Source organism: Pangasianodon hypophthalmus, chromosome 1 (genome assembly GCF_027358585.1).
Source record: "Pangasianodon hypophthalmus isolate fPanHyp1 chromosome 1, fPanHyp1.pri, whole genome shotgun sequence".
NCBI lineage: Eukaryota > Metazoa > Chordata > Actinopteri > Siluriformes > Pangasiidae > Pangasianodon > Pangasianodon hypophthalmus.
The window spans coordinates 8,990,850-9,014,358 of record NC_069710.1 but is presented as its reverse complement, the minus strand read 5'-3'; the positions used below and the strand labels follow the sequence as shown (position 1 = coordinate 9,014,358).

The 23,509-nt window shown below is 39.0% G+C and overlaps 1 protein-coding gene across 18 annotated transcripts in view; it reads left to right on the top strand.

The window, feature by feature from the left end:
• The window catches only part of si:ch211-285f17.1 (sickle tail protein homolog), a 122,264-nt gene that overhangs the window by 74,364 nt on the left and 24,391 nt on the right, over positions 1-23,509 (top strand). For 15 of the 18 annotated variants that reach the window (XM_053236218.1, XM_034307475.2, XM_034307480.2 and 12 more), the window contains 6 exons: positions 7,702-7,809; positions 7,999-8,048; positions 13,034-13,200; positions 13,334-13,509; positions 17,218-17,354; positions 20,666-20,813. In XM_053236218.1, the coding sequence (XP_053092193.1) occupies positions 7,702-7,809; positions 7,999-8,048; positions 13,034-13,200; positions 13,334-13,509; positions 17,218-17,354; positions 20,666-20,813 (786 nt within the window). The remainder of the gene's footprint in view (positions 1-7,701; positions 7,810-7,998; positions 8,049-13,033; positions 13,201-13,333; positions 13,510-17,217; positions 17,355-20,665; positions 20,814-23,509) is intronic. The other 3 variants (XM_034307476.2, XM_034307486.2, XM_034307483.2) reach the window with 3 other exon arrangements.

Below are 23,509 nucleotides of genomic sequence, written 5' to 3'. Positions count from 1 at the left end.
TTTACATCATTTGAACAGCTCAGTGCCTGTGCATCGCTTACCTGGGGAAGAGATGGCACCAGGATGCACTATGGGAAGAAGGCAAGCCAGCGGAGGCAGTCTGATGCTGTAGGCAAAGTTCTGCTGGGAAACCTTGGGTCCTGGCATTCATGTGGATGTTCCTTTGACACAGACGACCTACCTAAACATTGCTGACCAAGTACACCCCTTTATGGCAACGGTATTCCCTAATGGCAGTGGCCTGTTTCAGCAGGATAATGCGCCCTGTCACACTGCAAAAATAGTTCAGGAATGGTTTGAGGAACATCACAAAGAGTTCACGTGTTGACTTGGCCTCCAAATTCCCCAGATCTCAATCTGACCAAGCATCTGTGGGATGTGCAGGACAAACAAGTCTGATCCATGGAGGCCCCACCTCGCAACTTGCAGGACTTAAAGGATCTGCTGCTAACATATTGGTGCCAGATACCACAGCACACCTTCAGAGCTCTTGTGAAGTCCAAGCTCTGGGTCAGAGCTGTTTTGGTGGCGCAAGGGGGACCTACATAATATTAGGCATGTGTTTTTTTTCTTTTGTTTTTTTAAATTATTATTTTATTTATTTTTTTTATTATTATTTAACTTATTTTTTAGTCCAACTCTTTCTTACAAAGCATGCATGTTGTTCACATAAGGTACATAACATTCTGTTTTACTTATATGTTCACAAGGGAAGTATTATTTTATTCACCAAAAAAGAACAATACAAAAAAAAAAGAGAAGAATATATAAACAAAACATCAACAATGGATGGGATCTTGTGACACAAAAGGGATTACAAAAAGCAATATTTAAGTAATAACCAGCCTGTCTATTCAAAGCCAGTAAAAGTACTAAAATAGGACTTGCTTGCCAGAGGCCATTACCCCGAGTCCTCACCCAGTCCCTCCATTAAGGGTCTCCATTTCTACATAAACTCATTCATTTGAAGTTTTAAACCACAGTCTATTCTCAAGGGTAAAAAGGTCCTCATCTGTATTATGGCTGTTAATGATGAAAGCCGCCAAGGAAGATCATATGTATCTTTTGTATCTCCCTCAATTCCAAATAAGCCACTTCAGACCATTTTCCCAATTTACCCTTTTACTATCTTTTTTTCTTCACTAAGTGAAACAGCTGCTAAAGGAAATTGAGTGAAGTTGGGCTTTTCATTTTCTAGCCACCTAGTCCCACTATCATCACACAGCCATATGTAGGAAATTAGCTATTTAGATTAAACTGTCCGCATCCTCCACCAATATATATAGGGAAAACTAGCAGATCAGCTCAGAGAGGGAAATTTTGCAAGCTTAATATTGCAACAACTAATCGTCTAGTGGTAAGTGGAGATTAGTGTATTTATTGTAAGTGGAGATTAGTGTATTTATTAAGTCTGCATAAGATATTACCTCCATCGCCACCACTGTGGCCTCCATGGCCACGTTGCAGAAGAGCATTGATGAGTGAAAGAGTGGTTCTCGGCAGTGGTTCTCTGCAGGAGGCAGGAGTCTGAGGCTTTGCAGGAACCAGTTTTGATGCTGAGTCTCATAGCGAGCATGATCTCCTCGTGATGTTGAGGGGTGAAAACTTCTGGAGCTCTTGGCGACTCTTAATGGATGACTCAACTCCGCTCGACTCATCTCCTCTCCGATTACTCAATGACTCCCAATCGACTCTCCGTGGCGTCTAATCAACCAAGATATGTTAGTGTTGTAGGGTTTTAATCCTTTCTGGCTAGTCCAACCCCAAAATGTTTTCTCCAGTCAAATGTTGTCTTAGGGCTGAGTGTAAGCCATATTCTCTGCCTATGATGTTAATCAGTCTATTGTTTCTGCAGTCCTGTGGTTTCACACTTTCATGGAGTGTGGATCAAACTTTATATCCCAAATATTAACACATGTATATAATGACATTCTATCAAAATTTCATTGCTCTCGTCATTCAGAAAATTTTTCAATGAACACCTATAATAAATGCCTAACAAGCCATATATTGGTTGTTAATACACTGATCAACCATAATGATGCATAAATAATCTAAATAATCAAATGTGTAATGGCAACCTTGTGGCTATAAGCATGCTAAGTTAAAAAAAAAAAAAAAAAAAAAAGCATGGAAGAAAATAGGCAATTGCATTGTTAATGTATTAATTTCAAAATCATTGTCCCTACAGACTATATGGAGTGTTCTGATACAGTCTGTGGAATGTGAGAAGTCAAGAAAGAAGTCACCCCCCTTTTGGCCTTAGGTTATCAGATTTATGGCTGAGGGTTATTGGGTGTTATCCTTTGGACCAACCATCTGGTATTGGCCAATGGCCTAAATTTTGACAGGGTTCCTCTTGGGCTGAAATGGTCAATCCTCTGATCAATGATGTCCTAATGTTTGCCCTATTGTTCACTGGATAGCTGAGATTAGGCAGACCCTCCTCAGGGTCTGCTGAGTGTGGGTCCATTGTTTTATGGTTCCTGTGGCAAACTAAGTAGAGTTCTTGTGTAAAGTTTGGTCCAGGTTTCTGTGGTTTTGTTGCTGCCTGTTCACTTGCCTGTTCAGTCCTGCACATACTACCATGGCACTCAGTTGGGATGCTACACTATATTACCAAAAGTATTCGGTCACCTGCCTTGACTCACATATGAACTTAAGTGCCATCCCATTCCTAACCCATAGGGTTCAATATGATGTCGGTCCACCTTTTGCAGCTATTACAGCTTCAACTCTTCTGGGAAGGCTGTCCACAAGGTTGAGGAGTGTGTTTATAGGAATTTTTGACCATTTTTCCAAAAGCGCATTGGTGAGGTCACACACTGATGTTGGTCGAGAAGGCCTGGCCCTCAGTCTCCGCTCTAATTCATCCCAAAGGTGTTCTATCGGGTTCAGGTCAGGACTCTGTGCAGGCCAGTCAAGTTCATCCACACCAGACTCTGTCATCCATGTCTTTATGGACCTTGCTTTGTGCACTGGTGCACAGTCATGTTGGAAGAGGAAGGGGCCCGCTCCAAACTGTTCCCACAAGGTTGGGAGCATGGAATTGTCCAAAATGTTTTGGTATCCTGAAGCATTCAAAGTTCCTTTCACTGGAACTAAGGGGCCAAGCCCAACTCCTGAAAAACAACCCCACACCATAATTCCTCCTCCACCAAATTTCACACTCGGCACAATGCAGTCCGAAATGTACCGTTCTCCTGGCAACCTCCAAACCCAGACTCGTCCATCAGATTGCCAGATGGAAAAGCGTGATTCATCACTCCAGAGAACGCGTCTCCACTGCTCTAGAGTCCAGTGGCGGCGTGCTTTACACCACTGCTCGGCCATGGAAACCCATTCCATGAAGCTCTCTGCGTACTGTACTTGGGCTAATCTGAAGGTCACGTGAAGTTTGGAGCTCTGTAGCAATTGACTGTGAAGAAAGTCGACGACCTCTTTGCACTATGCGCTTCAGCATCCGCTGACCCCTCTCCGTCAGTTTACGTGGCCTACCACTTCGTGGCTGAGTTGCTGTTGTTCCCAAACTCTTCCATTTTGTTATGATAAAGCTGACAGTTGACTGTGGAATATTTAGGAGCGAGGAAATTTCACGACTGGATTTGTTGCACAGGTGGCATCCTATGACAGTTCCACGCTGGAATTCACTGAGCTCCTGAGAGCGGCCCATTCTTTCACAAATGTTTGTAAAAACAGTCTGCATGCCTAAGTGCTTGATTTTATACACCTGTGGCCAGGCCAAGTGATTAGGACACCTGATTCTGATCATTTGGATGGGTGACCGAATACTTTTGGTAATATAGTGTATCTGGTAGATTTTAAAATTCGCGAGCACCCACCCCCCTCGGGACTTTGGTATCTGTAATGTTTTATGCCGGCCTCTGTGACACCGCCTTTGCCAGAAAACCTAGAAATCAACCTATCTAACAAGAGAAACATAGACAAAAGGGGGAGACAATGGAAAAGCTTGGAAAGTTAAATCCTTGGTAAAATATTCATTCTTACCATTTCTATTCTGCCAGATGGTGAAAGAGGTAATATAGTCCATCTCTTTAAATCTGAGGTAATTTTATCTATTAATCTAACATAATTAAATTCATATAGCTTATTTAATTTTGGAGGTATAACTGTTTTCAAATACCTAATCCCTTATTTTGGCCATTTGAAAGAGAAAGAAGACTTTATCTGTGTCGTGGTAACGGTATTCATGGCTAAAGCTTCAGTTTTTCCCATGTTGATTTTATAAGCTGAATATTTGCCAAAGTGGTCTATACATTTCATTAATGTGGGGACTGAGTGTACTGGATTAGAAATGTATACAATTATGTCATCTACATATGATGACACCTTTATGTATCTGGTTTCCTACTTCTATTCCCTGGATATGAGGATTGTCTCTAATCAACTCAGCTAGTGGTTCTATGCAAAGAGCAAACAGAAGTAGTGATAAGGGGCACTTCTGTCTTGTTCCCTTTCATGTACAATGGGTTGAGACATACATCCATTGACCCTTACAATACCGTGGGAAGCAGATTAAAGCGGCCGTACCCAGTAGATGAAGTTAGGGCCCAAATCCAAATTTTTCTAACCATTTATGATCTGTATTGAGAAGAGATATGGGTCTATATCTGGCACAGTCAGCAGGGTCCTTTCCTTCTTTGTGACCAGTATTGTTCGTATCTAGATATTGTCCAAGTTCTGACTAAGTGTATATTTGAAATGCTGTCTGCCCTATCAATTAAGTGTTTAGCTGCCATATGTTTATCGATACATTTCCTCATATATCCCATACCACTGATATCGGCACATGATCTGACAATGTTATGTTATAAATGTTACATTCCAAAACTCTGTGTTTTTCATCTCCCTGTACAAAGAAATAGTCTATCCTAGAATATGAAGTGTGTGGATGGGAATAAAATGTATAGTCTTTGTCTACAGGGTGTAGATGTTTCCAGATGTCAATCACCCCTAATTCCAAACAATTGCTCTTCAAAGCCTTACTCACTAAAGGGAGGGGTTTTTGTGATGGAGGATTCCTATCCAGAGGAGAAAGCACACAATATCACCTCCATAAGCAGCTGATTTCTCATTAACCAGGCTAAATATTTTATTTATAAAGAGGGGATTTGTATCATTGGGCGCATATATGTTAAACAGTGATACCATAGCCCCAGATAAAGTGCCGTTAACCAAGATAAATCTTCCCACATTGTCCGCGAATTTTGAACATACATTGAATTGGATTGATTTATGACATAATACTGTCACCCCCTCCTTCGTCCTGAAGGGTGTGGGGAGAAAAACACCTGAGACCCCCATGATCCAGACAGTTTCTCATGTTCACTGTCAGACAGGTGCGTCTCCTGTAAATAAATAATTTGGCTATTTATTTGTTTAAGCTGATTGAGAAACTTCTTTCTTTTTATGGGGCTCTGCAGGCCCCTGATATTATAACTTACTATCTTAACTGTAATCATAATACAATGCCTTGAAACATTTATGTGTCCTTTGACTACAGAAGTTAGCCAAAACAAAAAAAGAGATATAACATCCCATCCTTTTGTATGCATACTATATCAAATAACCTTGAAAAAATTCTAATTGTATACAATGTTGAGCTTTCCCCCTTATAGATTTCCACAATATAGTTCCACCCAGTGGCTCCTCCCTGCTATGAACAGATACCCCACATAAAGTAAATGAAGCATGTAAGCAGTATTGTGGGAAGAGTTTGATGGAAAATCCAGGTCTTAAATTTAGCGGCCTGGACCTTCGACTGCATGATGTCAGTAACAGTCAGGTGAGTGGTCAGCATAGCCATTGCACACCTACCCACCTCACAATCTTTCCCCCTCCTGCCTCTCAAATCACCCGACAATGATCCTCGAGATCAAACTCATCCATATACTCGTCCTGTATACATAAACAAACATAAAAAATAGAAAGAATAAGCTGTGCTCCATTCTTCTGATGGCTGAACCATTACCTGGACTGCAAAATATACCCTTACATATTCATACAACAAAGTGTGAACATAATGACATTCATTACTGTTTAAGTGTGGAAAAACAATACAATCACATGTCTAAACCAAATTCTTCCCTTATTATTTACTAAATCCAAACCTCAATTCCCTCATGGAGATGATGACAAATTGAACATAACTTACAACTCACCCATGTTATCTCCTTTGAATGAGTGGTAAACTTAGCTGGCTTAAGGAGCCAGCGCTTTCATGTCCTTCAGTACTGCATGCGTGAGGCACCTGCCACCGGCCTGTCCTTGTGTCAACCATCCCACCTGGGTTAATTTCTTTTCCATCTGTTTGTTGTCGGAAAGATTTACAGTTATTCCCTGATGTTTCAGTTCTTCCTCGGCTTCCCACACAGAGTGAAAGGTCTTCTTGCCAGTATCTAAGAGCACTTTGAGCGATACGGGTTAGGGTGATCTAAACTTTGTGTCATTCTTTCAACTGTGTTTTGATGTCTCTGTATTCCTTGCACTTGTGTAGAATGTGCAGAGAATAATCATTATCCAGGGAGATAATGTTGTCTTCATGCTTTAGTCCTCTTTTGCTCCTTGCCTTGTACAAAATTTGTTGCTTGGTCAGAAAATGTAAGAACTTTACCACAATTGACCTAGGCAAGGCTTTAGAATCTTCTGGTGCCACAATAAGCGATCAACACCATGGTCTTGAGGGAGATCAATATGGTCCTTTAATAAACGGTCCACAAATTCAGTCGTATTCCTATCTCCATTGGTTCCTTCCTTAACTCCGTAAATACGGATGTTTGACCTACGTGAGCAGCTTCTCGCACTTTCCTTCCAATTGGCGCTGTCGTGTTAGCATGTATACGAGCAGTCTTTCCGATCTGTCGTTGCGATCTTCGGATGCATTTGTTTGCTCTGATTACTCAGTTCTTTTCTCGAGATCCTTAACCACCTCCTTGACTTCTTTCACCGACTCCTCTATTATCTCTAATTTTGTGTCTAATGTCTCGCCTCTTGGCTCTCATTTCAGTTAGCAGTTCAGCCACAACGAGGCACATGGCTTTAATGTTATGGCTGATCGGTATATTTAACTACATCCAAAATATATTTGTACAGGAATTGCATTGTGTCAAAGCATAGTGGACTTACATGATGGACTTACTACTGTGATGAGGACATCAAAAATAGTTCCACTGTTAACATTTTCACATGGATAAAATATTGAAATATTCTAAAGTAGTTTACAAAATATGCTAGCATATTTTTTCAATAACCAACTTGCCATGCAAAATCAAACTACTAACTATCTCCTAATTAAGTTTTTGCTTATTGCTGCCTACTAGTTAATAGGTGCCACTGCATCTCTTTAAACTGCAGCTCATGCAGTATTTTATACTTTTAGAGGAGAGGGCTAGCAGTCAAGGCCCACCTTCACACCCATACAGCAGGGACAGTTAGGGATGGCTATGGCATCTTTTGATCTTCAATCTCCTGACCTGCCGATAGGGTAAACAGTTAACTTTCAGTGGTTTATCATCAAACAAGACTGAAGACTGGCACAAGTCTCACTAACTAAATTAATGCTCACAGTGCAGCTGTTATTGTACTGTGAATTTTTATTACTGTTGCACCCTGTTGTGCATGCGTGCACATACACACAGTTAGTAGTGAGCATGTGCATCTGTGTTTCCTGTCTCTCTGCAGAGAGAGAATGAGGGCTATGGAGGAGCAGATAGCCAGTCTGACTGGCCTTGTGCAGCATGCACTACAAAAGGGTCCCAGCATTAACAGAGGTGACAGGGAGCATGCCAGGTAAGCAGGGCAATCTGGGTAGTGTAGTCTAGTATGAGTACCTTGCGTAACTACTACTTGTCAGCATGCACTGGCTGCTCACACTAATTCATGGAACTGTGTGAATATTTGTGCTTGTTCTCATGTAACCCAGTGTTATGTGGTGTTTTTGTATGTGTTTGTTATATGCTGTATTTCCTGTTATTTCAGTGACAGATCAGTGAAGTCGGGATCACCTGTACACAGCACATCAAGCACAGGTCAGAGATCTGTAGTTTTCATTTATTCTGTCTTGGGCTCTTTGTTTTCTGGGTTATTCTTTTTTCTCTTCATTTCTATATCTGGCTGACGCGCATTATAATGTAGAGCCCACCAACAGAAGGCATAAATGCATACCAACAATCTTCTCATACAAAAATGCAGTGTATCAGGTGTTATCCCACTCGCTATAGACAACACACACAGTGTAAGTTACCAAATAAACATGTACACAAAGTGGCATTTTCACTCTCATGCAAATATCTGGTTAAATCTACAACTGTGTTCCATATCTGCACTACTACATTTAATTTAACTTATTGTATTTTACATTTTGTGTGGGGTTTTTTTTTTTTGGGAATGAGCAGACTTGTACGTGTACGTATTGTATCTTGCTATTGACCATGCTGCTGTAACACAAGAATTTCCCTCATGGGATCAATAAAGTATATCAATCTATCTATCTATCTATATGTGCTGCCACAAGCATTGTGTACAAATATGACTCATAATGAATCCATTATTGGCAAACAGGTTTCAAGTATTTGTTTCAACACTAACACAATACCTGATTTTAGGTGTATTCATACGTGTGTAGCAATTTAATGCACATGCTTGGTTTATACAGGTACAGTGGTTTGCAATAGTATTCACCCCCTTAAACTTTTCCACAAGTTACAAGAACTAAAATGGATTTAATTGAGATTATATGTTATGAATTTATACAAAATAGCCCATAATACTGAAATAGGGGGAAAAATTAGTATAGGTTTCCAAATTATTTTAAAAAAATAAGAAATGTAAAAGCTGTGATTGCTGACGAGGTATTCAACCTGTTACTATGAAAACTTCAAAAAAAATAAATAAATAAATAAATAAATAAAATAAAATAATTGCCATCAGCATTTCACTTGTCGTGTGATCTCTGTATAAATACACCTGTTCTTGGAAGGCCATCCACCAAAAAAATATCAGTGACCAAGTGTAATTCTGAAGGAGCTGGAGCTCCTCAGCTCAGCTCATATAGAAGAAGCTGTTCACAGGACAACCGTAGCGTAGGCTTTATGCTAGAGTGGTGAGCATTATGCTAGACTGGAGACTCAGTAAACATGTGGACAAAGGTTCTCTAGACTGATGAGACCTTTTGGATGTAACTTTTTGGACTTAGCACATAGCACTTCTTTTGGTATAAATCCAACACTGTTCATCACACTGAGAACACAGTGATGGTAGCATTATGTTGAGTATTACTATTGGCCTCTTTCTGGGATATATGGGATATATGGGCTTTTTTTTAAATAATATTGTTTTTTTTAAATTGATACTTTTCCAGGCCTTTTTCCCTGAATTGTTTTGATAGTTCCTTGGTCTTCACAATGCTGTTTGTTTAGGTATGTTCCTGAGGCCTCTGAGTATATTTATATTGAGATCACCTGTGTACTCCACTCAATTAATTATGACTTCCAATGGCAATTTAATGAGGTAACAGGGGTTGAATGCTTATGCAATCACAAATTTTACTTTTTTTGTGTGTGAGTGTTTGTTTTTTGTAAATAATTTTGTGAATTATATTGATTATTTTTCTGGTCACTAAAATATTATGGGCTATTTTATGTAGATTCATGACATAAAATCTAAATTAAGTTTATTTCTTAGCATTACAAAATGTGGAAAAGCTTGAGAAGGTGAATACTTATGTAAGCCGCTGTAGTTCAAATAGCATTCAAGAAAACAAAAGTATTTTAGTTTCACAACTAGATTTAGAGCTATTTAATGTCAAATGCTTATGTCCTTGGTAACATTACACCATTATACTGAGCTGCACAACTTAAATTGGCTAGAAAATGAAAGTCGGAGAAAGTAGTTCAAACAACCTTTCCATAAGTTTACTGCAAGTTCAGTAAGAAATTGAAACATTTATACTTTGTTAAAAAAAAAAATAGCATTATATATGTATTATAATAACATTAGCTTTTAAAGTAGCAGCATTTCAAGGTGATCAGGACTTTTTTGTTCAACACTTTCAAGTAATAATCTCATTACTGCCAAATCTGTGCAGATGTATGTTAGACCTGAACACCTGAACTCAAAACTGACCTTGTTAGTTTATTTCCTTGCTCATGTAGCACATCAGTATAGTCTTCTTTTTTTTCAGTCGTCTTCTTTTGACATTGACTGTTGGCCACCTCTATACATTTATTACTGGGAAATATTTGTACGTAATCAAAATTCAAATTTATGCCATATTCTCCCTCTCTCTACCCCAGCTAGTATTGTTTCTCTCAGAAATAGATCATGTTATGAGGAACAAAGTCATAATGTGTTGTAATTTCAATTTGATGTTGTGTTCTTGATCTGTGTTATACTGGTATGGTCCAGTTATCCAGATGAAAGTGCTGGAAAAATGCTTGATTTTCACTTTCTAAAAACTGTATGAACCCCAAACATTAATTGTGATCAGTATTCCTTGTTTGTAGATATACAGGTTTCCACACCTTATTGCCTAAGGCAGTCTGTTATTTGTTGGCTACTTATCTTCTGGTAAGATAAATGTTACCCAACAGGCTGGACTGGACTGATCAGCAAACTTTTCCCTATATACACTGACTGTCCACTTTAATAGGAACACCTGTACACCTGCTCATTTATGCAGTTATCCAATCAGCCAGTCATGGGGCAGCAGCACAACGCATTAAATCATGCAGATACAGGTCAAGAGCTTCAGTTAATGTTCACACATCAGAACAGGGAAAATGTGATCTCTGTGACTTTAACCATGGCATGGTTGTTGGTGCTAGATGGGCTGTCCAGGTTGGTTGAGCCTGTGCCCATGATAGCCTCAGATTCCTGTTCTTGGCTGACAAGAGTGGAACCTGATGTGGTCTTCCACTGTTGTAACCCATCCATCACATGGTTCGATGTTTTGTGCATGCTGAGATGCTTTTTTGCTCACCAGAAAAGAGTGTTTTATATGAGTGTAAAGAGTGATTATAAGAGTTACTATATGCTATAGGCCATTTTCCTCTGACCTCTCTTATCAACAAGGCATTTCCACCCACAGAGCTGCCACTCACTCAATCTTTTTTGTTTTTTTTGCACCATTCTGTGTAAACTCTAGAGACTGTTGTATGTGAAAAGCCCAGGAGATCCGCTGTTTCTGGAATACTCAAACCAGCCCATCTAGCTCACCAGGCACCAACAACCATTAAAGTCACAGAGATCACATTTTTCCCCATTTTGATGTTTGATGTGAACATTAACTGAAGCTCTTGACCTATATCTGCGTGATGTTGTGCGTTGTGTTGCTGCCACACGATTGACTTATTTGAGCTGTTTAGAGCAGGTGTAAATGTGTTCCTGAACAGGTGTAAATGTGACGGGGACGGGACGAGCACCTCGGGAGAGAGAGCCGACCTCCCGTGTCCTCATTCTTGTCCCGACCAGAGCATGTGTCACAGTGTGTCTCATGATGGTAGCAGCAGAATGATTTCAGAAGCCTACAGAAACATTGTGTCTGCCAATTTACAGAGAAATGCAACCAATCTAATTGGGAGTAGCTTCATTATGAAGGAAGACAATGACCCAAAACACACTGCCAACATAACAAAGGACTTCATGAGAGTGAAAAGTGGAAACTTTTAGACTGGCCAAGTCAATGACCAGACTTAAACCCAAATGAGCAAGCATTTTAACCCCTGAAGAGGAGACTGAATGGAGAAACCCCCCAAAACAAACAACAACTGAAAGAAGCTGTGGTACAAGCCTGGAAAAGCATAACAAAAGATGTATGCAACAGTAGTGATGTCAGTGGGTCACCAGCTTGATGCAGTTATTGCAAGCAGGGGTTGTGCAACCAAATATTAAGGGTTATTTGCTTTAATTTACTTTAAGACTATCTGTTCCTATAATTTTGCTTACCTAAAAGTTGGGTGTTCTCAAGTTGTTTGACACATCTAGATGTAATTATCAGGAAATGAAAGCTGAAATTCTGATTTATTATAATATTCATCTTTTGATCTCAAACCCCAATATATGTGTGTGTGTGTGTGTGTGTGTGTGTGTATATATATATATATTGTGTGGGTGTGTATGTGTATACATACATATATGGTTCAAAATATGTGGACACCTGACCATCACAACCATATGTGGACCTTCCCCAAACTGTTGCCACAAAGATGGAAGCAAAAAAAAATTCAGTGTAACTAAGGGGCCCAAACCTGTTTCAGCATGACAATGCCCCTGTACACAAAGTAGTGCCCATAAAGACATGTGTAATGCTTCCCAGGTTCAGGTGGGGAATGAGGAAGCTGGAGGCAGGCTTGGAACAACTCAAAAGGCGCTTTATTCTTTCAGCGGCTTTATTATATAAATACATACACATGAACACACGCACACACGGCTCTGTCCTGGTTGTCTCTCTCTCTCCTTTTTATCCTTGCCGCCACTCACTGCAACAGAGAACGTTCATTAGTAGAATTCCCCGCAGGTGTGCATTCCTTACCACTCACCTTCTCTGGCTCCGCAGTCCATTCAGATAGTACCGGAGGTTGAGGACCACCCATTTGATGGCCAGATGCTCCTTCTCTCTCCGCTTCCACAACATGGTTTGCCAAGATTGTAGTGGAAGAATTTGAGTGGCCTGCACAGAGCCCTGACCTCAGCGCTACTGAACACTTGGGATGAATTGGAACACTGACTGTGCACTAGGCCTTCTTGCTCAACATCAGTGCCCGACCTCTCTAATGCTCTTGTGGCTGAATGAGCACAAATCCTCACAGTCACGTTTCAAAATCTAGTGCGAAGCCTTCCCAGAAGAAATGGAGGCTGTTATAGCAGCAAAAGGGGGGATCAACTTTGGAATGGGATGTTCAACAAGGACATAAGAGTCTGATGGTCAAGTGTCCACAAATTTTTGGAAATATGGTTTATATGTTTTTTGTGAGAATTAGGTCACTGATATTATGTTAAATCTGTATTTGATCAGTAGGTTCTTCTCCGGTGCTTGGAACCAAAATTGCCAAAGTCACAGCTGAGAGTAACTCCGTCCCAACTCCTCCCATTAGTACCATCCCTTTACAGGTGAACCTCCTACATTTCAGGAAGAACATCTCTGGGCTACGCCTCCAGTTGCAGCAGATGAGACAATTCCAGGTACTGTAAACAAGTGTCAATAAATAAATGGGCCAGTCATTTTGTACATACAAAGTGTGTGACATGCACTACACCTGTTCCGTGTTGTATTTGTGTTATCTTGTCTGTATCTGTGTGGGTGTGCCTTTTGCAGTTGCAGAATCAGGAGTACGTGCGTGTTCAGATTAAACAGGCAGAGCAGGAGATCAGTGCAAGGCTGGCTGAAGTGTTGAGACGACAGGAGGATCCTGCCCAGAGACAGCGAGCTCTGGTGGAGGAAGAGAGACAAAAATATCTCAGCATGGAGGAAACAGTTCTTACACAGTTAGGGTGAGGCAAAGAGCTCTGTTCAGTTGTACTCTGCCTACTGAGGAAGAAAGTGGTAGCAAAAGCACTAACCACAATGTTATAAAGTACAAAGGAAATTGATTTTATGCTTTATCATTTTTATCTTACAAAATTCAAAGTTTGGATTGTGGTGATACTGTGAATGAATGGACATAACAGACATCGGAATACATACTTAAGAAAATGCAGCCGAAGTTGATCCATGGAAATTGGTATAAATCTCTTCTCCTAACCAAATAAGGAAGTCAATCACCATTTATTTTGACAGTCTTTCTGAAATGTTGGAGGTTTACCTGTAAAGGGATGGTACTAATGGGAGGAGTGGGGTGTAGTTACTCTCAGGTGCACCGGAGAAGCGGAAAACATCAGTGACCAAACTCTCGCAATAAACATATGCACTATATGGCCAAAGTTTGTAAAACTAAATGGTATTTTGAATAGCTTGCGTGTGTGTGTGTCTGTGTACACATGTAGAGCAGAGGTCTCTTAAAGGAACAGTTCAGCTGAATGCAATCTACACAATTTCCCCTTAACAAAAATGTACCAAAACATGGTTGATATCCAGCTTTTTTTTTTTTTTTTTTTTTTCTCAATTTTTTTCACAATTTTTTTTTTTTTTTTTTAGTTTTGAACTGAATCACAAGACTAAAAACAAGACTAATGCAACTACGCTTGTTTAATGCTAACAATACTCAATACTCTTTGACAATCAGACATTCCTTGGCTCAGTGATTATCTGCCAGTGTAAATCAAACTATGCAGAAGAACTATGAGAAAGAAAGTGATTCTGAATTCAAAATGCCTGCTACTATTGTTTCTTTAGATATAAAAATTCATTTTGTCCATGTTTATGGATAACTGTTTCATACAGATTCAAGCAACCTGTTTTTAATCCTTTACATCTCATTGCTGTTTGAGGCAAGTGTTTGATGATTTAGCTTGCATACTGCTAAACTGGTGCTAATTACATTAGCCTTGTAACTCCAGTGCAAACTGAAGTTCAGACATCAAAGATGTCATGACTGACTGACTACATTTGGGGTATAGGGGAACCTGTGTACATTTCATAATTTAAAAAATACTATGCTCAGAAAGATACTTTTACACAGTCAGTCCTTAACCTCTATGCCATGCCATACAAAAGAATAGGCCAATAAGCCCTCAACACATTTTAATCATTAAATAGCGTTATTCAGGGAAGCGTAATACACTCAGCTGAAAGTGCTGTTTGCCATCTTCCACATGCGTGAGCTCACAGATGAGCTGTGAACTGTCACTCTGATTGACAGTGGGTATGCCATTCATTCCTTAGCATTGTCAGGATTCGAACTTGAAATCTGTAGCTCCACCAAGAAGCCAGAAGCTTTTATTTTAAATCTCTTTTGATTACAGTCACACATTCTATCAAGAAGTGGTTTACGTATCTGCAGTTATAAACATACCACCGAAATCGAAAACACTGGCTTGGGATTTAGAGCTTTGCAAAGCATGTTCCAGAGTGCTCAGGCCAGTGCGGAATTTAGCATGAAAACTCCCCTTGCTACATGAGCAAACATATATAGGTTGGCTGAGCTATTTGGGCTTTAAATATACTGCTACATGTGCACTGGGCAGTGTTCAGATGTTCTGCGAGTGTTTAAGCAGTGTTTAGAGACTACCACAAGCTTGCAAATATTACTTAACATGTATGTGAGGGCCCTCACTTTCATTTTAATAAAATTAAATCACACAGTGAGTCTGTAGTGAAATTGTTTGCACACCCTCTAGAGTGAAAAAAAAATGACATTGCAATTCCACACTGAAGGTCTGCATGTGTAAAACATTTGCAAGCCAATTTACTAACAAGGTCTAATGTCATCTTTTATGTCTGTGTTTGCCTTAATGAATGAGTAGTGTGCCTTAATGAATATGTGTCACCACCTAAAATGCAAAATACAATGAGGTGCCAATGCATATAGATTTAGCATTTACAAAGTGATGTAATAAGTCCCTTTTTTAAGTTCCCTCTGGAATTCCAAGTCCTCTTCTACCAGTTAATTCAGTGGGTATTTAAAATGGGGAGGTTTATCAGGTTATGTGATAGTATGTCAAAATGATCAGAAAGTTTCTTAAATAAATGCTAAATAGTACTGCAGTAAAGTTCTTTTTATGTAAGATTAATGGTTAATAATTAATGGTCCTCAGACTGAAAATTTGTTGTAGTGTAATGTGGCAGCACTAAGACAGGAAAGATGTATTGCAGTTGATGCCAAACTATCCTTTTTTTAATATCATAGAATTAATCAGTAATCAAATATTTTCAGCTACAATATAAGAAACACACAATAATGTCTGATTGAAAAACAACATTAATCTGGCTGTTCTGTTCCTTTGATCTCAAAAGTAAACTGGTACAGTGTAATATGTGGATTGTGAATATGAATAAACACACACATTAGTTTCTGTTTTTAGCTGATTACTCAGTGTTTACTCACACTATCTGCATAACATTTATTATACATTATTATTCTATTTAACTGTAATACTTTCAGAAGTAAGGCTATCTCTATAGCTGTAATGGTGCTGTTGGAGTGACTGATAACAGAATGAACAATTTCAGGCAATGAGTCAACCTCTGCCCATGGACCAGTATTGATACTTTATGTATGGGTTTTATATCTTGTGAGCTTTATTTGATAGCACATAATTTGATGGCACATTTTGACACGAAATGTCAGGGAATAATGTGTTAATTGTTTGTATCATCTCATGGCAAACTGTTTTCTTATCATGATTCATCACTAATCAGTTGAATCCAAATCTATTCAGTTCAGTTCACTGATGCAAGGGTGATATCTGGGAATAAGCTGTTTTTGGAAAATGCAATCTTTAGGGTATCACAGTAGGACCATCTACAGCTTCAGAAAGAGTTACCAGTGCAAAAGCTGCAAGCAGAAGTGCCAGGATGAATCAGGCAGATCTAGAGGGTGAGAGAAGTCACAGCAATAGAAGTGTTTCAAGATCAGGCACTGGCATCCCGTCAAACACCTGGAGTACATATATCACGTAACACAGACAAATCTCCTCTTTATACAATTAGATAGCTGTCCAAAGTGGAATTGGCATTAAATCACTCATCATTTACACTGTAGCTTATTAAATGTTGGGGGGTTGGCATTTATTCATTTTTGAGTTTTTGTTTTTTATAAAAATATTTTTTTGTAAACTGAATACAACACTGGTGTGATTTTGATTTGCATATGTCCTACTTAATACGCAATTCTGTTGGTTCATACTATGCAAATGGGACATGGGTGATCAATTTACAGCAATGGTACTGAATTCACGCATAAGATTTTCTCCTAGGATTTACCCCTACTCCTTGCTAAGAGTTCCTGTGACAACATTTATAACAATATTTTACTCCTAGCTTTTAAGTAAGATTTTTTTTCTGTCTTTAAGTAGATTTTTTAGGGGAATTGTCAGAAGCTTTATACATACCTTCCCAAGTTTTTGAAGTAAATGTGATTCTATTCATTTTTTTTTTTTATAAAATATCTCAAGTTATAAAAATGTGGGGACTGTAATATGGTGTAACTGATCAGATTTGCAGTATTTCTCTGCATTACTAAGACTTTCATATAATAAATTGTGATCATGATTCTCTGGCATCTGTGCTGATGTAAATAAAAGCATTAAACGTGTTTGCAGGGATCTGGAGCAATATGTAGAGTCTGTGAGAAGGGACTCAAGCTCAGCCACAGCTACGAGACCAATCACAATGAAAGAAGTAGAAGAAGGAGCGGTGGGCCTGAGAAAGATTGGAGAAAGTCTGGCAGCACTCAAAGGTAAAAGACTGTATTTCCGGGAAATGAGCATATACAAGTATGATTCACTACTGTTATAAAGAAATCCCAGTTGTTTGTCATGTGAAATATGCTTCAGGTTTTTTAAAACAAGGTATACATTTTAAAAGACAGACGTAACAGGTGAAAATCAAACTGCTAATGGTAAAAAAAAAAATGGTAGTTACTTATGTGACTGTGATTCTGTGAACCTAAGAATATAGTGTGCAACACATGGATATCACCTTGTGCTTGTGTTCATGCATGCTAACAACACTGTATTTGCAATAAATGCAGTCATGAATGGGCTCAAATGAGAAGATTTTGTTTAAGGCAGGGAGAGACGCTAAACCTCAGCTGATTGATTATGGTTGATGGTCATTACTGTACCAAACTGTATAGTCTGCTTGGACTAGCTTCATCTTTGAGCCAAGATACACATCTGCCAGCCAAGCATGCCTAGCTGACTTGGGCATTGCTGTGTAGTTTTGTGCAAGGAATGTTCCGGCATCTTTGAAATCTGAGGCAGGGAGCACGTCTTGAGCCCATCTCTGCCTTCCAAGAGATTTGACTGCATGAGCACAAGTTTTGTAGCTTGTGGTGCTTTTCCACTGGACAATGCTGCATGCTTTGACTCCTCAGATTACACATAATCACCCATGTTGTTATTGTTTCCACTACAAGTGAGCCATGCCATACTTAAGTAACCATGCTGTATTTGGGTGACCCAACCCAAGTGTAGAGAAGAAAATGTTGTGTGGAGATAAACAAGGACACTTTGATTTTTAGTTTGCTAGTATTTTTGGCCTGGTTTTAAGGTGTCATTGGGTTGCCTTTGACAGATTTGCACTTGTAATCAGATCACCCTAGACAGATGTCAATATCAAATGTGAATACGTCTCGATGCACTAGTGCAGACTGGTTGAAGTGTCTCCCAGAACATAGAGCTTGCAAACACTGTATAACATTAAGTAGACTTTGAACACTCTATGTTGCCATTGACCAGACTAGCCAAAATGTGTTAATGTGGTAAAACAAACCAAACACATTTTAAACAGTTCACCCAGAGGGTGATAAGACTGTAAAATAACTGTCATTTGCCATTTTAGACAAAATACTTCACCTTTCCATGTGTGCATCTCACCTCTTGGCAAAATACAGCAAATTATAAAGCATTTTCAAGAACAAATTTCAAGAACTTTCAAGAAATTTCAAGAATGTTAAAATCAACACACTGTTCACTATGAAATATCTGTTAAAAATGACACTAAACATGATATAAATAGAAATGATGCAAATACAAATGACAATTAGCTGTGAATCTAGCCCACATTTATGACTAAACTGCATTTGCAAGTTCCAAAGGGTGTCTGCTTCAGGATTTGAATAAAGTTATGTTCTGCAAACATATTTACATAAAAAAATGCCCCAACTCCCTATATATGTTAAGCAACTTCCCTTTAAAAAGCCCAGTAGCTTGTTCATGACATTGCTTGATGTGGACCATGTTAAAAGGTCTAAGAAGAACTGGTTTATTTGGGACTTTTATGAGTGTTTTGTCTAAAAATAAATAAGAAATAAAATGAGCCAGCCATCTCCAATACCACTTTGCTGAAGTTGAAGTCCCACTGTGCTGTTCAGCACAATCAAAGAAATGTGTATTCCACCTTATTCTGATTATGCTTTCCTGTCACTAGAGTTTCTGCAAATGCATAGTCAGGAGTAGCTCTACATGTATGCACATCCTCACATCCTCAAGAATACCTTGATAAGTCATATCAACAGCTTACCAAACACCAACGAACTAAAATACAGCCGCAAGCGGCAAGACTCTGCTGAGTAATTTGACACCAATTCTGGGAACATAGGCCAAAAAAATCCTAGGACTAGTTTGCAAAAATATATTTAGTATATTATGCAAATTGTCATAAATTTGAGTGGGCGTGGCTAAATGGTCCAAAAGGCAAATTTTTATGTGTTCTGTCAAAGGATTACAAGGAAAAAAGAATTTCACTATTAACCTAATTTTTTATTAACCTAATTTTTTTTACTTATGTTGTGTAGAAAAACCATGAACAGCACCCCCAGTGGCCAATTTGCATGAGTTGCATGGCTTACTAGTCTGTATGTGCTGTTCAAGTTTTGCGTGAAACCATGCAAGCAATCACGCGTTAGAGTTGTATGTGTAATGTGTCTCTCCCTCCTTAGAACCGATTAAAGTGGGGGCCATATTGTTTACAAATATCAATGTGCTTTTGATAATTATTGAGGTTCACAATCACCTGAGTATTTTGACATCAAGATTGTGAAGATCCTTGTGAAAATCCCAGGACCAGTTTGCAAAAGTATGTTTCACAAATTTTCACAAATTTCCATAGGCACCAAATGCTGCAAAATGCAATTATTTAGAGTTTGAGCAAACGAAACGATCTAAAAAATAATTTTTGCTGTACATCTATTTTCTAAGAGAGATGCTTGTTTTTGTGTACACAAACAAGATGACATAAGATAGTAGTGGTTCCCTACCTGAACTTTTCATTCAAGTTTCATGAAAATAGGTCAGTGTTAACCCTGATAAATGCCTGTGGAAAGCTGATTAGCTGATGGCGGCCATCAGCTCATCATCAAAGGTCCACTTACAGATCAGCCCAGCTATGCACTCTACTCTAATTTCAGCTAAATAGGACTTATGGTTCCTGAGAAACCGTATTCCTTTATTTGAACTTGGCCCAGTGTTGCCCCGCGTGTCTGGCAGCCATGTTTTTTAATTAGTTATGTCATCATCAAAAATCCACTTACAGATTAGCACATAGATGCAGCATAACCAAATTTCAGCTTAATGCGATTTACAGTTCCTGAGAAACAGTTATCTCACCAAAGCGCTGCCTCTGTGAATGACCACACCTCAAAATTTGCTTATGGCCTCAGAGTCTTGTCCTATATGAGCCTTAAGTTTCATGCAAATCCGTTCAAGCAATTAGGAGTTACAGCTGTGTGAGTAAATCAGACCCCGCCTCAATAGAATTGATTGATTTGCGGTGACCTTATTGGTTACGTGTCAACATGAATCATCATGTTATTTATAATTATTTAGGTTCACACTCTGCTGAGTAGTCTAGCACCAAATTTGTGAAGATAGGCCAGGTTAGATTTTGAATATTATGCTAATAATATTTAATGAGTAATCTAAAATTTGAGTGGCTGGAGCTAAATGAGGCTTTTTTTTTGTTGTCTTTCTATGACTTATGATGATTGTGATGATTCTATCTCTCTCTCTCTCTCGTGTGCGTGTATGGGTTGTGGATATTATTCAGGAGAGTTCCCAGCATTGCAAGGGCGAATGCGGGCTGTACTCAGAGTGGAGGTGGAGGCTGTGAAGTTTCTCAAAGAGGAGCCACACAAACTGGACAGCATGCTGAAGAGAGTCAAATCACTTACTGAAACTCTCAGCACTTTGCGAAGGTGCTCTTGTGTGTGTGTGTCTGTCTGTGTGTTTGTGTTGTGTGAAACTGTGAAGCTGATATGATGTGATACACTATATGGCCAAAAGTTTGTGGTCACCTGACCATCACACCCATACAGTGGATATAAAAAGTCTACACACCTTTGTTAAAATGGCAGGTTTTTGTGATGTAAAAACATAAAACAAGATAAATCATGTCAGATCTTTTTCTACCTTTATTGTGAAATTGCAACTGATAAAGTGAAAAACAATAAGAATAATTTTAGGAAAAGAAAAAAAAAAAAAGTACGATAACGTGGTTGCATAAGTGTGCACACCCCTAAACTAATGCTGAGTTGAAGCACCTTTAGATTTTATCACTGCATTCAATCTTTTTGGGTAAGAGTCAATCAGTTTTGCACATCTTGTCTTTGTACTATTTTGCCATTCTTCCTTGCAAAAGCATGTCAAATTGGCTGGGCGTCTCCTGTGCACAGCCCGTTTCAGGTCACCCCACAGATTTTTGAATGGATTTAGATCTGGACTCTGGCTGGACCTTGATCTTGTTTTGGTGAAGCCATTTTTTTTGTTGATTTGGAGATGTGCTTTGGGCTGTTGTCATGCTGAAAGGTGAAATTCCTCTTCATCTTAAATATTTTGGAAGAAGTCTTAAGGTTATGTACCAAAATTTACAGCTATTTGGACCTATTCATTATTCCCTCCACCCTGATTAAAGCCCCAGTTCCAGCTGAAGAAACGCAGCCCCAAAGCCCGATGCTGCCACCTCCATGCTTCACTGTGGGGATGATATTCTTTTGGTGATGTGCTGTGTTTTTTGCGCCAAACATATTTTTTGGTATTACGGCCAAATAGTTACGGCCAAAACTTTGGTGTCAACCGACCACAACACATTATTCCACATGGTTTTGGGAGATTGGATGTATTTTATTTTTGCAAATTTTATCCAGGCTTGGATTTTTATTTTTTATTTTTTTGGTTAAAAAAGGCTTCTGTCTTGCCACCCTACCATGTAGCTTTGATATATGACGAATTCGGGAGATTGTCACAAGTAGGGAGCAACCAGTACTTGCCAGAAATTGCTGCAATTTTTTTAATGTTGCTGTAGGCCTCTTGGTAGCCTCCTTGATCAGTTTTCTTCTGGTCCTCTCATCAGTTGAAAGGGAAAGTTCTTAGTAATGTCAGTGTTGTGCCATATTTTCTCCACTTGTTGATTATTGTCTTTACAGTGTTCCATGGTATATCCAATGCCTTGGAAATTTTTTGTAACCCTTTCCTGATTGATATTTTTCAACAGTGAGGTCCCGTACCTGCTATATATGGTCTTTGCAGCCATGGCTTTCCAGTTGGATGTTCCCAAGATGATGTCAGGAAGTTCCTATAGGAACAGCTGTACTTTATTTGGGGTTAATCAGCCACTTTAACTACTTTTCTTCAGCCAGAGGTACGGTTTTATCAAGGTGGAGGAAATCATGAATAGCTACAAATACCAGCTGAATTTAGTGCTAGTAAGCTGAAGATGAAAAGGAATTTCACCATTCAGCATGACAATGACCCAAAGCATACATCCAAATCAGCAAAGGAATGGCTTAATTTAAAGAAGATCAATGATTTTGAATGGCCTAGCCAGAGCCCAGACCTGAATCCAACTACAAATCTGTGGGGTGACATGAAGTGGGCTGTGGACAGGAGATGCCCTCACAATTTGATGGATCTAGAATGTTTTTGCAAGAAATAGTGGGAAAATATTGCCAAGTCAAGATGTGCCATGCTGATAGACTCTTACCCAAAAAGACTGGTGTAATAAAATCAAAAGGTGCTTCAACAAAGTATTAGGTTAGGGGTGTGCACACTTACGCAACTAGGTTATTGTAATTTTTTTATTTTTCTTTTTTTCCCTAAAATGTTTCTGATTGTTTTTCACTTTATTTGTATATTTGCAGCTGTACATTAAGGTGGGAAAAGATCTGACATGATTTATCTTGGTTTTTGTTTTTAAGCATTAATGAGGTCAGGCACTGATGTTGGGTGAGGAGGCCTGGTGTACACTTGGTGTTCCATTTTATCCCAAAGGTGTTCAATGGGGTTGAAGTCAGGGCTCTGGCAGGCCACTCAATTTCTTACACTCTAACCTTGGAAGACAATGTCTTTATGGACCTTACTTAGTGTTCGTGGGCATTGTCATTCTGGAACAGGTTTGGGCCCCTTAGTTCCAATGAAGGGTAATGCTACAGCATACAAAGACATCCTATAAAATTGTGTGCTTCCAAATTTGTGGTAACAGTTTGGAAAAGGCCCACATATGGGTGTAATGGTCAGGTGTCCACAAACTTTTATCCATATAGTGTATTTGATATGTACTCACCTCTTTAACTTTGTTCGGTTTGGTGGCTGTGTCTGTCTGTCTACATAATGACACATCTTGATCAAACCCTTATGTAGCTTCTTTGAAGGCTGGCATCTGATTTAATGTTACTGTAGTATATTTCAGATTATAAATAATTTCCTAACTTGATGACCCAGAATTTTAATTCAGTTCAATTTATTTGTATATTGCTTTTAACAGTGGACATTGTCACAAAGCAGCTTTACAGAAATATATAAATTCTGGATATAAATTTTCAACCAGAGGCAATGGAGACAAGGAAAAACTCTCTGAGACAATGTGAGGAAGAAACCTTGAGAGGAAACAGACTTA